Genomic DNA, 17,041 nt, shown 5'->3' on the forward strand with positions numbered 1-17,041 from the left:
TTGTCAAGTCACCAAATGCCCATCACACAAGGAAAATCTGAATATATTTGCAAAAATATAACAATAACACTCAGCTTAACTTAATTTTTAATCAGCAGTGTCGTATATTTCAAAATCACCCACACTATAGCCTTACACCAGGGCACTGTATTGAAATGTCATGAGTACTCTTAGCATGAGCTGTGCCCATTAACACAAATCATATAGATAGAGATATTTACAGAACTGCCAGCCATAGTCAGCTTATTGCGATGATCCTTTTTTAAACTTCAAAAGTCAGTGGTATAAATGTCCAAAAGCTACTATTCTCTTCAATCATTAATTTCCTATGTTGGTGAACAAACTCAGACTGTTTAAATGGACCAGTTCTTTCAGATTCATGACAATATAATTGTTTCATGAAGAGATTCCTCTTCGGTGATTTCCTTTTCTGAGCAGGGACAGGAGTCCCTGAGCGACAAAGGGCCACACCAGGAAAACCAGTAGCGTTGGGAAGGACACATCGAAAGGCCACCATTTCTCCTAATAAAAACAAACCATAAATCAAACCAGAGGAGCAAAGCAGATCAGAGAATCAACATTAATATACAATTTTCAAATAGTATAGTAAAAAGTCCCTCTTACCTCACATGTACAACCTGGACAGTGCCAACATGGAGGCTCTTCTGAACTCAGTGCCTGAAACAACAAAGTTAAGTCATTATCTCCATAAACAACAATATCACAGTCAAGCAAAAGTATACAATTCTCACATTTGATGCTGCCAGCCGCTCCAGCATCTCTAGACGCTGCCCCACGCTCCTCATATCTTCTCGGAGCCTGTGCAGGGCCAGTACGATCTGCTGCTGGAGTTGAGCCTCATGGACGCCCAAGGACCCTCTTTGGTCCCCTCCATCACCCCCTCCACCCCCTCTGCCTGCTCCACCCGCGCCCCTGTTTCCATCGACACCTGGACGCCTCATACCACCCTCTGCCAGTCCACCTGCAAACACCACAGATAGTTAGTTACATTTACAAAACACATACTGTAGCTACTAACTACACCCTCACTGCTGATGTGTTTTATACATTACTGTCTTCACAGTTAGTTTCCTAGAAAGAGATGATATTTTGTTACTTTTCAACCTTTGCAATGTGCCATTTGCGCTCATTCATAAATCATGATTTCAACTTGATTGCAATTGTTGTAGTCCTATCTGCTGATATGTTTTTATTTAACAATTAACTCCAGATTTGTGAGAATTGTTTGTGTGAAAATAATTGACAGGAGACCTGGCCCATTTCCCCTGAGCACACACTGTGACACCAAAAGCTTGCCTCTGAACCACCCAAGTTTGCTTCAGTAAAATCAATCTGCAGCTTACGTTGCCTCCAGTGAGAAGCGTCTCGTCCACTGTCCCGGCTCCTCATTGGTCCCCTTTTGTCGTGGGCGCCCTCTCCTCCCTGACCGGCCCCTGCCTGTCGACCGTCTGTTCTCTTCTCCACTGAGCTTTGTGGGTGGCTCTCACAGAAGCCATTTAAGACCTGTTAAAGTAGGGACATTTAGTTATACGCACAAGGTTGATCAATACACTAAAAATTAAACGAACTATTGCAATTGCAGTTTTGGTAACATGCAAAATTACATTATTGGGTATATTGTCAGCTAATTAAAGCAAAACAAAAATAAGTGTGTAAAGCTGTCCTATTGCCAATCCCACATTTCTTACCTTTGTGTTCAGCTGCTCCACTGAGTCCACTGAGTCACAGAAAATCTCATTCTCAGAGTCACTCGTCAGGACCAGGGGCTCGGACAGACCCGAGTCTGCACCATACAAGAACACTGGTAAGAGTGGTCCTTCTAATGACAGCAATGATGAAGATTTGACACAAAATAAGATACAGTAGTTGTAACTAACTGGGGTACTCATATTTGAGTACACATTAAAAAAATAAATAAAAGCAGCACTGCTAACTGCCAGCATCTAATAATAAAGTATTTTATCTTTAACTTTTACTTCGTCATATGAAAAAAGCTATTCTAAACCCTTGTATGTACCCAAAAATTAATGCATGTGAATATTAACAATGTCCCAAAGGCTTTGTGAGAAAGTGCTCATCAAATGTATTATTCCCTAGACAACCGTTCATAAAACTAGACCTCGCTCATGGGATTCAGGACCCTTAGAAGATGAGCTGGCAAACCTTACCATGGCACACACTGTCAATAAGAGGCACAGTTTCAGACTCGTCTTTGGTTCTGTCTTTTTTTTCCATCAGATCTGAAGCAAAACAAATCCATAAAAGGTCATATTCGATCGATATTGTACTTTTTTGCGTATGCTGTATGAACGGTATTTAAACTGAAGTTATGTAATAAAGTTGTGACCTTCTCGTAACACAAGCAGAGACTCTGGGGGCCTGGGCATGTCATGGATCACGTGGTAGAGAGGCTCAAAGTGGTGGAAAAGAGAAGCTGTCTTCTCATCCATGGGCATTGTGTCAATGACCTGAGCCAAAAGATGCACAGTTAACACTCCTCTCCTGGTTACTGCACTTTTAAATTTAAATATTTATTTATTTTTTTACAATATATAACAGCCTTCCCTGCTGTTTACTGCACTTTTAATACATTTGTATCATGACAAATACCTCCTGAGCCACGTTTTTCATCTCGTCCACATAAGCCGCCATGGCACTTTCTCTCTTCATCTCACCCAGTTTGTTCCATGCGTCCCTGCACAAACATAACGAAGAGGACCTCGTTAGCTGGTTGAACAATTGAGCCTGTGATATTAGGAAAGGGGGTCTTGGCATACCATTTGTATCGCCCAACAGGGTCCCAGAAGCCCGGGCGAGGTACTTTACATGGTCCACACACAGCCTGCTTGTACAGACTGTAGAAACGCAGCATTACCTCATATGATGGCCGGTAGCTACCTGAACAAAACCAACCGTATTGGTCTTAGCAGTTCACTCACATATTGCATATTTAAGTTCACATGCAGAATGTATACGTTTTTAGAGTGTCTAATTTTGGAGATCAACTATTGATGAATCCGATGTTACATAAGGACACACTGAGTACGCTGAGTCTAAGGACAGGACTGGGCAAATACCATTTTTAGGGAGGTTGTGGATGACATCCACGGCAGCCTGGAAGCGCCGCTCGTGGTCGAGTGCAGGCTCTGACATCGTTGGCACAGGCATGACACAGGGGAGGCCTGAATAGAGCAGCTCATCAGGCCCTAAGAGAAACAAAGAAAACAAAGAAGATTAAATTATACAATTATATGTGTGGCCTAGTGATCAGTCAATTGTGATTGTGTGAATACAAGCATCAAACATACTGTCCATGAAACATTAAGTGACAGAGACATGTAATAAGCATAAAAAAATATTTCTAATCAAACACATAACAATAAAATGACTGTAAAAGGATTTAGAGAGGAAATATCATAGGCAAATGAGTTGCCCTTCATCAGCTGCTCCGGAATGCAGTAATCCGACTAAAGTCCACAACTTTCAGTAATCAGCCTGACAGACACTTTCTTTAAAAAGTAGGGAGGTAAAAAGTGACTACACAATGCACAACTGCGCATAACTACAATCTATTTGATTTGTCCCGGTGTTTAGCATATGGTTTTAGCTTGTGTGAGCAATAACCTTCTCTCACCTCACTGGCTGCAGGTTTTGTTTCCACTCATTGCTGATCAACCCCACTGTTCACAGCTCTATTTAATTATAATCAATACACTATTAGATAAACGGGGCCTAATGTACACTTTGAGAAACAGTTTGAACTTCAGCTGATCTTTTCTGTTTAGGCGTCTATGGTCAACACTTCCGTGTCTGTCACGTCACGTGACCGCCACATGACCCCAAACTCTTAATACCAAGTTATAACTGTGTAATAGAAAAAATATATAATACAGTCTATGCTTATAACAAAGGCTAATTAACTATTTATTATTATTTATTTATTTATTTATTATCTATTTATTGCGACCATATGACGCATCTGTAGGTTTCATAGCAATTGCAAAGACAGCTGCAGGATTATTTTTATGAATGAACAACAACCTGCTTGTGCTTGTGCCGGTAAATGCATACAAAGTGGCTGAAAAGATTAGTCTAATAATGGTTTGAGAAGACGAGACTGACCATGCACCATGGATGCGCCTCGGTTAATCCGTTTTGCATTTTGTACATGTAAGAAAACAGGAAATGCTTCAGAATAAAATACTAATATAAAAGGTGGTTTATGGCCTGTCCAGGAGCCATGGACCTGTCAAATAAATCTCTCTGGCAATCATGCAGCAGCAGATTATTTATTAGGCTGAATACATCTACAGTTGCAGAAAAAATGGCCCAGCAGCAGAGACCGTTAGAGTGTAGTTAAATTAGCCTCTTTAGTTTCACAGAAATATATATTTTAATTAAGGCCAACATTTGATTAAGCTAAGTTACCACTGTATATTTTTCCATCTTTAATAAAAGCGCGTGTTGTGTGTTTTTAAAATAAATAATAAATAAATTAAGTTTTCCTCTCTCTTTCTCTTGGAGTGTATTATTGTGAAAGCCCAGTCCCGGATGCGCTGGGTTGTCGCGGTTTATCTAGTGGCTGTGCGTAAATCTTTGACATCAGCTGTGGGTTTGGCGTCTACAATAAAACCCAGGGCCCCCACACAAGAGTCGGGGTGCCACAGGGACCTCATGCGCTAATCCCGCCCCAGCGCACAGGACCTCGGCGAGCCTGCATGTTTTTCAGCGGCTCACCCTCTTCAAATTTAACACGCAGTCAGGAATAATGCTGGGAAATAAAAAGAAAGCGGCATCAGCCCTTAAAGACGGAACCGGGACGTCCCAGAAGGCCATTGATCCTCTACGAAACCTGGGTGAGTTTTTGCAGAGACGGGGCCCGGGGAGCGGAGGAAAGCTGGGTTTAGTCTATCCTGGTCCCGTTATCTTCCCCGCCCCCTCGCTCCACTTTGCCTCCGATAAGGACAGGAGCAAATGACGCCAATTGTTTGAAGTACTCACATTCAGATTGGAAATGCATTCCCGTCTATTGTGAGTGAGTGGTCCTTAATGTTATAGAAGATTAAGAATAAGATCATGGCGCAACCATTCTGTAGAAATCTGGTGTGAATGGTTAGAATAAATATTTATTCTTCCATTTATTTCTGTGGCTACAGCTGGGCTACAACTGCTGAAAAAGTATTAGGCTATAAATAAGCTTTCTCTGCCATTCTTATTTACTTTCATTAGTTTTAATTATTTGTTTAATTTATTCTTAAAATATGAATGACATCAAGTGTCAAAAATGAATGAAAAGGTGTCAGAAAGAAGTGCATTCTTATGTTTTCTACCCCTTATGTTTCCAGAGAATACCTTAACCCTGATCACAATAACATACATTCTTTATGCTTTCTACAATTTAGGATTTTTTTTGCAAACAGTTTACTGGGTTTTGGAACAGCATGAACCAAAACAATAAAAATCATGTTGTGATTGGAGTTTTTTATTTACTAAAGTTATTTTATATGCCAAACTTAAACTGCAGCGTCCTACTTACATGGGTTTTCTTGATGAAAGCGTTTAGTTTGACCTAATGAGATGGTTCTTTGTGGTCTCTCAGAACTGCCTGTTCTGTTTTAGTCTCTAAACCTTGTCATCAACGGCAGCAGAACCCCACCCCTCTCTTCCCTCTCAAAATATGAAGTAGAGCAGGAGCGGACTCTGCTTGGGACCGCCCTGCCCCCCTTCACCCATGCCTTATGTAGAGTTGTACCTTATCAGAAAAAGATGCAATATTTTCTTATTGCGATAACAGTTTTATTAAATTTTCATATACTTTACTGTACAATAATTTTAATCACAAAAACCAACAAAACAAAAAATGAATAAAATCTTCCTTTTGTTCTTCCAAAAAGGTACATTTCTGTAAACCGTTTGGTAAAACTTTTCTGTGAAACACTGTTGCAATATGTTTATTTTCTTATTGGTTATTGCGATATCAATATTTGAACACATTGTGCAGTTTTACTCTTGTGTGTGTCTCCATACAGGAGTCCAGGACGATGAAGACGTGAAGCACATGCTCCAGGGCTCGAGTCTGGTCAAGGTTACTGATATTAAGATGATACAAATTTATGAAGACTGCATCATTCACACACACAGTCACATTTTAGGAACCTGCTGCTAATACGAAAACATGGCATCATATACCAACCCTGCTTGAAATATTTGGCACATACATGTTGTTTTCCACACTCACAACTAGCCGAATTAAATAATTTATACAATTTTCTGTTTTTAACCAACCCATGATTGATTATCAACACAAATTTACAATGAGTAGAGTAAATGTGATCAGAAATAGAATAAGCGGATAACTCAAAAATTACATTTTATTATTGGTTTGTATTTACAAGAATGAAAGAAATCAGATAATGCAAAACACATGTCAGTCGAAGAGTGGTGTAACTGGAAGTGCAATTAATTTTTTTTAAAGAACTCTTTCAGTCTTTAACATGTTATCTTCCCTTTTTTTTTTTTGCCACATTCGTTTTTTTTTTGGCGTAAATTTGTCAGACCCTTGATAAAAAGAAATCCGAATACTCATATCAGATGTCATTTATTCACATTACCTTTCAATAAACTGAATCACAATCTGAAATCAGATAATGATCAGATTTTTGTGTGCATGTAACCATAGCAAGTGTTTTGAATTCTTGTGAAGAGCATGTTAAAATGTACAGTATATGTCCAGGTGCGATCACCTCGGTGGCAGAAGCACAGGAGTGTCCGACTGCTGGAGGATGGGGTCACAGTTTGGTGCCAGTCTCATAAAACCTCCAGTCGAGCCAAAGAGCAGCAGTCATGTGAGTAATAATTTGTTATATTATATTTGTTAATGTGTGAAGAATCCCTCAAAATTCAGACAAAAGTTTTGTCCAGTCGACAAACTGAATTTTCTCCTCGCCAGGGACTCTACCTGGATGACTGAGGGATTCTTCACATATATTTGGTAATGTTATATTGTGCTTTTCAGGACACTCAAATGTGCTATCCAACAGACTGTGTGAGGTCCCAGCCACAAAACTTTCTACAAAATTAGAATCGATCTGTTTTTAGAATACAGTTTGTGGGTGTGGGTGTGTAAAGAAAAGCCACTACTTAGAGTTAGTGCAGAGTCTGCCTGCGTTCACACTTGATTACAGAGGCAGAGTGGCTATTTCCAGCCTAAATCCTGAATGATGCTTTGGTTTGAATGGTTAGATTATAGGAGATGCTGCAGGGAGTGGTCTGTGATTGTGGCAGATGTAATGAGCAGATGTTACTGTGATGTGGCTCATGTACCAGCCCTGGAGTCTTGTTCTCTTCACTTTCTGCAGGTTAACGGACTACATCTTACATACACACAACTGGACATAAAGGAACAATTTAAAAATATCAAAATAAGAATCGTTAATAACAAAGATACTCTACCTAATCTCCAAAATGTAATGCTCCTGCCATGTCAAACACTCTAAAGTAGCAGTTATATTTTGGCTACTTCATCTTTGTAGCTTGTCTACAAGCGCTCGAAATGAGTTTCCTCCGCAGGGTGGCTGGGCGCTCACTAAGAGATAGGGTGAGGAGCTCAGTCACACGGAGTAGAGCCGCTGCTCCTCCATGTCGAGAGGAGCCAGTTGAGGTGGCTCAGGCATCTGTTCCGGATGCCTCCTGGACGTCTCCCTCAGGAGGTGTTCCGGGCATGTCTCACTGGGAGGAGGCCCCGGGGAAGACCCAGGACATGCTGGAGGGACTATGTCTCTCGGCTGGGCTGGGAACACCTCGGGGTTCCCCCGGAGGAGCTGGAGGACGTGTCTGGGGTGAGGGAAGTCTGGGAGTCCCTGCTTAGGCTGCTGCCCCTGCGACCTGGCCCCGGATAAGCGGACGAAAATGGATGGATGGATGGATGGCATCTTTGTAGCTTGTCTATTTCACAGCATCATTATTTAGTTTGGAATGATCGTGTATTGTTGTTTAGGTAGTTGTATTTAAAGTCTCATAGTGCACTTTGAACTTCTTGCAATGTTTTTCTAATGTGTTTTTTAACTACAGATGGCAAATAAACTAACCTACACTTAATCATTAAGCCACTGATTTTAATTTGCAGAACAACAGAAAACAATGGGCGTTCTACACGCAGAAATGCTCAAAATTATTAATAAATAAAAGGAAGAAAACAACAACATAAACAGTTACAGTTAAATATATATTGACATATTATCAGTTATTAAACCTGAAGTAAAACTAAAGTACTCATAAATTGTATTGTAAGAGCAGAACTTTGTGACAAAAATCAGACCTCTATATTTGATTTGATTAGAAATATTTGTCTATCGCAAACTTGTAAGAAAAAGCCATGTGTTTCACAATCTTCTTTTCTGTCTGAACAAGCTGTTCTAAAGATATGCTGGTGGTCAGAAAATGCATGTATAAACTGGCAATGTGCCAAAGCTAGGAATTAGTCAGATAGGTTTAAATACATACTTTTTCATTTTATGGTTTGAAAATCTGGTACCTCAGCTTTTTATGTTGATGTCATTCACCCTAATGTCATGAGCACTAACAATGACATATTGATAGGCTGTTTATAGTTTTTCTTTCTTTTGTATCTTCAGTCTCTGTCCTGGATGTGGAGTGTGTGCGTGAAGGCTGTCAGTCTGAGGTGCTGCGTCGCATGGTTGGCTCTGTCCCTGAAAACCAGTGCCTTACAGTGGTTTTCAAAGGACCACGCAAAAGTCTGGATCTACTGTGTGCCAGTGCCGAGGAGGCCCGGCGCTGGGCTCGGGGCATCCGTACTCTCCAAGAACGAGTGGAAAACATGACACAGAAGGAGAAACTTGACCAATATCTTTTTCAACTCACCATGTGATAATATAGATAATATAAGATCACAAACGGGCAGATATTATGAATGTTTAACTATTTGAGATCTATGTATTATTCAGTTTTATATAATTTCATATTTATAGTGGCCTGGAATAGATATATTCCCTTAATGCCGTTTTTCACCTGGATCCATGCTTACTTGAACCGAGCTGACCAGAACCATGATGATAAGATGAGCTACGACGAAGTGCAAAACCTACTGCAGATGATCAACATCGACCTCAACGAACAGTACGCACGCAGCCTCTTTCAGGTGCTCACTCACACTCTGTAGGGTCATTTCAAGTGTTCCTTGTACTGCACTCTCTGTAATGTTTGTTTACTGTTTGTGTTCCATAGAAGTGTGACCGCTCAGCTGACGGACGCTTGGACCACGGGGAAATTGAAATCTTCTGCAGGGAGCTGCTCCGGAGACCAGAGCTGGACGCGGTCTTCATTCAGTATTCTGCAAATGACTGTGTGCTCTCCACTGTGGACCTGAGAGACTTCCTCAGGGACCAGGAGGAGGACGCCTCTGTGACTCACGCTCAGAGCCTCATTCTCACCTATGAGCTCAACCCCTGGGGTAGGGCCATTTATATATACAATCCATGGGCCCAAGAGAATATGTACAACAGGCAATTTAAACTCATGATGGTAGAAAAAATATAATAGACTAGATTTGTAAAGTACTCTCACTGACTTAAGTAAATGAATCCTCATTCATTATATCATGTGTTGTGTATGATGTGTTTTGCAATGTGAAGCAAGACATTTCCAGCACATGACCTTTGTTGTACCTAGATTGTTGTCATTTGAACACAGTTGACTTCATTAATTTCAGGAAGAGGTCATTTACAGAAGTAGATATAACAAACATGAAACATGCATTTTGCTGTGACAGCTCAGAAGAACCACTTCATGACCCCTAATGGCTTCACCATGTACATGCTGTCCAAAGAGAACTGTGTGTTTGACCCCGCCCATGCTCGGGTTTACCAGGACATGAACCACCCTCTGTCTCACTACTTCATCTCCTCCTCACACAACACCTACCTCACCAAGGACCAGCTGACTGGGGACAGCAGCACAGAGCCTTATATTCGGTCAGTTACAGATATTTGGACCAGCACTTTCATATCCCTTTTTATATCATAAATCAGTAAATCATGTATGTTTCACAGAGCTTTGAACCAAGGCTGTCGTTGTGTGGAGCTGGACTGTTGGGATGGAGAGAAGGGAGAGCCAGTCATCTACCACGGACACACACTGACTTCCAAAGTGCCCTTTGATGAAGTTATTGAAACTATCAATGAGTATGCCTTCAAAGTGAGTGGACCACATCAAGAAAAAATTTCACTTCACAAGTGCGTGTAAAAGAACCTTTATATGTCACACAGGCTTCGCCTTATCCCCTGATTCTGTCACTGGAGAACCACTGCAGTGTGGATCAGCAGACTGTGATGGCCCGACACCTGCGCACCATCCTGGGAGACAAACTGCTCACCAAGCCCCTCAAGGGCTGGGACATCCGCTACCTGCCTTCTCCTGAGGTAACTCTGTCCATGCAGATACTCCTCACTGGTGTAATATTTATAATCATCTAAATGCTGATTGCAGAAATGTTACTGACTATTTACATGTTTTCACTTGTAATACTCACAGTTGATGCTTTTGCTTTACAGGATCTTAAAGGGAAAATTTTGATAAAAGGGAAAAGGGAGGGCTCAGGTGAGGACCACTACAGTGCCTCGGACTTCAGCTCCTCAGATGAAGAGAGTCAAAGGGATGCCAGGTCTAAAACACAGAGAGCAGAGCAGAAGGTAAAAGCCTGTTTGGGGCCCTGGGGTATGACCAAGGGTGACCTTTATATCACATCACATATATTCACATACACAACTAATGTATTTGTGTGTGATCTCAGGCAGGAGCCTCCAAACTGAGCCCTGAGCTGTCAGAGTTGGTGTTGTACACGCGCAGTGTTCCTTTTAAAGGGTTTCAACAGGCTCCAGCTCCAGAGAGCCACATATCCTCATTCTCTGAGAGTGAGGCATTAAGACTCATCAAAGAAGCAGGTCTGACATTTGAATCTTATTTAAAGGTGCATTGTGTAACCTTTCCAATAGAGGGTACGCCTACCTGTTTTTCCTCATGTCAATGTTATTGCTTTGCCTAAAATGTTTCACAATATGGCATTAACATATTCTCATTACCATGGAAACAAATACGTGGCACTACAGGTCAGGGGATTTTTGATTAATTAAAACACCAGAAATGAAGTAAACACTAGATAGAAAAGTTTATTGCCATTGTGTGGAACATTTTAGGCATGGAGACAAGCAGTTGGTATATCACTTCACCTGAAAAGTTACTCTGTCCCCCTTTAAAGTATATTCATCATATATATTTGACATATCAACTCATAACAAAACTTATCTTTCACAGGGATGCACTTTGTCCGCCACAACAGTCACCAGCTCAGCAGAATCTACCCCTCAGGCCAGCGCCTCCAGTCATCCAACTACAACCCCCAGGACATGTGGAATGGAGGCTGTCATATGGGTGAGCAAAATATATACTATGAAAACACCTATATATATATATATATATATATATATATATATATATATATATATATATATATATATATATATATATACACAGACCTGTCATGGTTTGAAGTGTGATATATTGCTAAAAATATGTTAATAATAACATTGAGGACCATTTTATGTCTATGACACAATAACATAAATCTAAATCTAAAGTATGATAATACCAGTTAACCCTTTTAAAATGAACCACATTGTAAATTAATCATGATCTATAATGAATATATAGCGCTATGAAGTGCTTTAGTTGTTAGTTAACATCTGTAAGTAATGAATAGGGTAATGATGTGACCCTGTATAGCTCATAACATATTGCAGAGAAAGTTATGCACTAATGAAAATAAAGTCCAAAATAGCATTGTTTTTCTTTCATTTAATATAACATCACAGTGATAAGCCTAGGTACACATCTTGGTGTATGAAACGATTGTGTGTATTTTGTAGTGGCTCTAAACTTCCAGACTCCAGGTGAGCAGATGGACTTGAACCGGGGCAGGTTTCTCCAAAATGGTCAGTGTGGATATGTCCTGAAGCCCCCCTTCATGTGCTGCCCTGACACGACCTTTAACCCTGAAAATGTTGGGGGAGGTCCGGGCCACAAACCTTTCCTTCTCACCATCCGGGTAAGATCTCCTGTGTATCATCAACAGGATGTATAATAACTGAATTTATTAAACTTTGATTGATCTACATAGAAATTACTTACACGAATTAGCTCAATAATCCTCGTTTTTACAAGTTACTGTCTGCAAGTGTATTAGATTTTTTTCTACCGGTCAATGGCCGATGTGAAACCTGTTCCCCCTCCCCTCAGGTCTTCTTCTGTCAGGTCAAACCTGCCACACTATCAGACAACAGTTATTTACATTGCATATGGTGATATGTGAAAATACAACGGGAGACAGGTTGGCCAACATATTTACAGACTGTAGCGTTAAAAACCCTTTATAATAACCTTAATAAAACATGAACAACTTATTTAATAATGTACACATTGTTTATTATGAATGATTCAGGGTTAGTAACTACTTAATTAAGGGGTTAGAAGGGGCTAGAAGAAGAAGAATTTGTGTATTAATGAAGTATTGACTAACCCTGAATAATTCTTAATAAAAATAAAATAATGTTATTTAGAAAAAAAGACAAATAAGAGTAAATATGCAGAAATACAGGCTGGTACACTTATTATTTGTGTGTGTGTTTTTTACTCCAGATTATTTCAGCTCAGCAACTGCCTAAACCAGAATGGGATAAGCCTACATCTATAGTGGACCCGCAGGTGTGGGTTGAAATACACGGTGTTCCAATAGACAACAATAAGAAAAAGACTCATTATGTGGAGAATAACGGTATGTACTGATAAAGTCCATTTTGATTAATTTTAGGTCTTGCATTTACTTACACAAATGCAGTAATTTCTTCTGGCAATACAATTACTTTAGAATGCATGATTGAAAGATAAACCCAAACCAACAAATCTGAAATGTGCAATTTGTCATTAATAACAACAGATGATGTGAAATAAGTATTTTAGTTTAGTGATTTAGTTTGAACTCAGTTATTCCATGTACATATCTGTTATGAAGGTACTATAATAAGTAGTTAAATGTGGAAGTGTAATGAAAAATACATCTTGTTTTCAATCATACACTAATATGCAGTTGTTATGGGTACGTTGTAATCAGTTATTTTTTTCCAAACATTCCTCCAGGTTTTAATCCTCGGTGGGACTGTACCTTTAACTTCACGGTTCACGCTCCAGACTTGGCCTTGGTTCGGTTCATGGTGGAGGACCATGATTACACATCAGCCAATGACTTCTTAGGACAGTTCACTCTGCCCTTCATGAGTACGCACAGGTTTGTGTCAAAACTCCAAATGGGAAGATTAACACTGGACAAACTACATTACTAAATTGTCTTAAATGCTGAATTACAATGTTTTGATTATTTTGTCTAGTTAGGATTTATTTAGACTGCATACATACATGCCTTTGTTTGGGCCTAAAGACAAAAAAGGTTGTCTTCTACTTTGACATGCTTTGGTGAGCATCTGCCCTCTTCCTCAAAGCATCATCTGACTGCTGTGACGTGTCACTTATCAGCTGATCTTCCTGGATTTGGCTCAAGCTTATCTATGATATATAGACCTGGTTTTGTCTTCATCTAGTCTTCTTCTTAGTCCTTGTCTAGTCTGGGTTTAATTACAGGTTTAGTCCCAGTTCCCGGTAGTGTTTTAACTAACTTCTTGGGTTCTTTTTAAAGACAATGCAGTAAAGTGTGTTTACCTTGTTGACATGTTTCGGCTGCTAGCTGCAAGCCATCTTCAGAACTGTCACCGGTGTTGGTGATGACGTGTCGTATATCAGCTGTTGTTACTTCCTGTAGGCGTGGTCAGCCTGATGGACCTGGCAGGTCGCTCAGACTGACCACGCCTCCCGTCACCCGGTGTTCTCTGGAGCAGCCGAAACATGTCAACAAGGTAAACACACTTTACTGCATTGTCTTTAAAAAGAACCCAAGAAGTTAAAGTATATAAGAAGACAAAATGAACATCTTTTGCTTAGTGTTTTAACTACTTGGTGTGGATCTTTGGAATAGTTTCAAGGTATTTTAGACTAGTTTCATTATTTCAAGAAAAAAATGTCAGTAGGATATAAGAAAAAAAAAGAATGAATCAACAAAATAATAAAAAAAAAAAAAATACCTGGACAGATATTTTTTCTTGAAACAAAACTGAGATATAACCGAAAAACAAATTTAAAAAAATTCTCAAGATCTACAAATGAATTCATTTGAAACACTTCAATCTTTATACACATACTAAATACAAAAGATTTAAAGACATGCAAATATTGAGTTTTTACAGTGAGTAAGAAACAACAAAGCTGACCATGTTTTTGATTTTCACCAGGTTACCGACATGTGCGCCTGCTGAAGTCAGATGGCTCTAGTCTGTCCCCTGCCTCTCTCTTCATTCACGCTAAAATCTCCCCGTGCAACAGCAGCACCAGGAGTCCCTGCAGGTCTCCATCCAAGAGCTTAGCTGCTAAACACTAAAAAACAAAAGGATTTTTAACAGACTCTGTGAGGGGCGTGAGGCACTCTGAGTACCTGTCCTGAACAGTCAGCCAAGAATACACGCTTCTCCAAAACTTAAGAGTACGTGCAGCCTGGGCATCGATTTTACGATTACACATGACTGATGGATTAACCAGTCAAAGACATGCATTGCCCACCTGTATCAAAACAAACAAATCCTTTGAAAACAAAATAAGGAAGGACTGAAAAACAATATGCATTTCTGCAGAGTCCACAAGTGAAGCACTAAATACTGTTAATCTAAGGTGAGAGAAGTTTTATTTTGTTATAACTGGCAGATAATAAATAAGATCCTCCGTTCTCTCTGCATCAATGAAATAAACAAACCTGATTGGATGCTTCATTTGAGTTTGGCCTGAGACGCAGAGGAGGAGGTGGTGATCAGACTGAAGATCTTCTGTATAAAATATACAGAGAGTGCAGGTCTGGATCCCAGACTACCTTAAGACTTCACCAAAGAAGATGTCAGTACTCTCTATGCACATTTTACAGTAGTGGCCAATAACACTGATATAATGGAAGTGGCAGGTCTGAAGTGGCTTCAAATTGACCAATTTAAAAAAAACATGGCATGGTGCACTTTTACAGTTTTTCTTTCATTGAATATCAGTTATTCCGAATATCTGCTGAAAAAATATACTTTTTTATTTAATGTATTTATTTTAAAGGGATAAAAAAACTATGAAGCCTAACACTGTCAGGCTATACCAGTGGTTTCCTACTTTGAACTTGAAGATCAGACACACTACACATACTCTAACACAAAAGGTATTACCACACAAACACACAGATAACGCAGTGTTACGAGGAGGTAGTTATTTTAATGTGGCATTTATATTTACTGTATTTTTAAAAAAACTCTGAAGCAAGCTTGTCTCTAACTAACCTTTGAACAAACTCAGTAAATAAAACCACTAACAAAAGAGGCAGCTTTAGTGTGAAGTCAGTGGTTTACAATTTTAATATCCGTCCAACTAAGTTATCAGTTAAATATATTTTCTTTAAGATGGTGCTGCTGGTTTGAAATTAGCTGCTTATTGCATATTTGTGTTATGAAATCCTATTCTCTTTAATGGTCTGCTCTGTCCAGCTGCTGTAGAGATGTTTTTGTATCAGCATAAAGTAGTAATTAGCAATTAGATTTGTAGTGTCATGTAGCACCATAGCATGACAGATGTAGCTTTACTCTTTTAAAAACTCAGCACTTATGCTATATCTATTCAGCAACTAACATTTTTTCTTTTTTTAATCAAAATCATTTTTTAACCAGTACATTTAACTAATATATTCTACCTTAACCTGTCAATTACTAACTTTTCTAATGTTTGTAGTGTGGTTAGTTTTTATATATATTATAAAGAGTCAAATATGATAAATATGATAGCATATAAAGTACAAATAATACAAAAGGAAAATGTCTTGCAATTGAATAATATAAGTTTTATGTTTAAGGTCTTTGTCATTTACTTAGAGGCTAAATGCATTCACAGTTGTCAGATATGGTCAGTATGGTTTATAAAAATATAGAAAATAAACCATCACAGTGCTGTCACATGTGTACTCAAAAAATCAGCTGTATCACATTTTAACACCCAAACTCTCACGAAATTCCTTGATATTCATATGAAATTATCACAAAGTTAATAATAAATAATTAAAATAACATGTTGATAACATTACATTTTTTGCATGGAAAGGTCTTTATCATGTAACTACATACTTTCATATCAAATCAAACATTGATATTTTTCCTGTTGCAAGGCGATACAGCTAATTTTATATTTACACCACTGGCAGCATTACACTGTATGTATAATCACCATATCTTGATTAGTATTATTTATATGTTTTATGTTTTCATCAATGCTAATATTACATCTGATTTGCTGTACGGAGATAAGAGAAAAGAAAGCACTAAGTGGGGAGGGGAAGTTATACAATGTACTTTGGATATTTAAAAGAAGCATCTGTGACAATTATTTAGTTTTATTATGAGCTTTTATAAATATGTTTGAAGACAATCAACAGATATGAAGCTGTCGTCATCAGTTCATGGCAATAATCTTGAGTTTGCACTTGCTTTTTATCTTCAAATAAAGATTATTTTCACTCATATATGAATGTGTGGCTGATTTGTTTTTCTATACTTAAGGCACTTTCGCTGCTGTAATTTTTCTAAATCATACAGATTAGTATTTAGCAAAATACTAGCGCAAGTTCATTTGCCCTAAGAGACAGCGTTATAAATACATAGTCACATGAAGTTTTATTTATTATAAAATATGATTAGAGGTTCTAAATTATGCAAAATTGACTCTTGCGAGCTTTTAGTCTTGTTAGAAAGGTGCTCGTCAGAAACATTCCTGGAGTTGTATTTCATTTCATTCACACGTTTCAGTAATCCTTTATTATTAGTCTGTCTAC

At 38.8% G+C, this 17,041-nt stretch overlaps 2 protein-coding genes and 1 long non-coding RNA gene across 5 annotated transcripts; 1 reads left to right on the forward strand and 2 right to left on the reverse strand.

Annotated features, from left to right (window-relative positions):
* Positions 1 to 70: 70 nt before the first annotated feature.
* On the reverse strand, positions 71 to 3,837 carry acbd4 (acyl-CoA binding domain containing 4). Of its 3 annotated transcripts, none has more exons than XM_020918286.2 (11): positions 3,656 to 3,837; positions 3,099 to 3,227; positions 2,799 to 2,919; positions 2,632 to 2,716; positions 2,369 to 2,489; positions 2,190 to 2,261; positions 1,710 to 1,804; positions 1,365 to 1,524; positions 753 to 982; positions 625 to 678; positions 71 to 522 (listed from the first exon to the last, which is right to left on the reverse strand). In XM_020918286.2, the coding sequence occupies exons 2-11, from the start codon at positions 3,187 to 3,189 to the stop codon at positions 397 to 399; spliced, it is 1,155 nt and encodes a 384-aa protein (XP_020773945.1). In that variant the 5' UTR covers positions 3,190 to 3,227; positions 3,656 to 3,837; the 3' UTR covers positions 71 to 396. The 3 variants fall into 3 exon arrangements, with proteins under 3 accessions (XP_020773945.1, XP_055006108.1, XP_055006109.1); XM_055150133.1 differs by having other exon boundaries at positions 1,710 to 1,840; XM_055150134.1 differs by lacking the exon at positions 3,656 to 3,837 and having other exon boundaries at positions 1,710 to 1,840; positions 2,799 to 2,915; positions 3,099 to 3,229.
* Positions 3,838 to 4,674: 837 nt separating this feature from the next.
* plcd3b (phospholipase C, delta 3b) lies at positions 4,675 to 16,461 on the forward strand. Its single transcript, XM_055150137.1, has 16 exons — positions 4,675 to 4,877; positions 6,051 to 6,106; positions 6,755 to 6,866; positions 8,655 to 8,883; positions 9,049 to 9,178; positions 9,265 to 9,490; positions 9,809 to 10,010; positions 10,089 to 10,233; positions 10,305 to 10,457; positions 10,590 to 10,727; positions 10,829 to 10,979; positions 11,350 to 11,466; positions 11,961 to 12,139; positions 12,730 to 12,865; positions 13,228 to 13,374; positions 14,427 to 16,461. Exons 1-16 carry the CDS (start codon positions 4,790 to 4,792, stop codon positions 14,573 to 14,575), a joined length of 2,358 nt encoding a protein of 785 aa, XP_055006112.1. The 5' UTR covers positions 4,675 to 4,789; the 3' UTR covers positions 14,576 to 16,461.
* LOC129407841 (uncharacterized) lies at positions 11,875 to 13,387 on the reverse strand. Its single transcript, XR_008631732.1, has 3 exons — positions 13,253 to 13,387; positions 12,223 to 12,360; positions 11,875 to 12,149 (listed from the first exon to the last, which is right to left on the reverse strand). It is a non-coding gene; the product is annotated as an uncharacterized LOC129407841 (long non-coding RNA).
* Positions 16,462 to 17,041: the final 580 nt, after the last annotated feature.

Source organism: Boleophthalmus pectinirostris, unplaced genomic scaffold (genome assembly GCF_026225935.1).
Source record: "Boleophthalmus pectinirostris isolate CB_2022bp ecotype Guang Dong unplaced genomic scaffold, ASM2622593v1 HiC_scaffold_14, whole genome shotgun sequence".
Taxonomy (NCBI): Eukaryota; Metazoa; Chordata; class Actinopteri; order Gobiiformes; family Gobiidae; genus Boleophthalmus; species Boleophthalmus pectinirostris.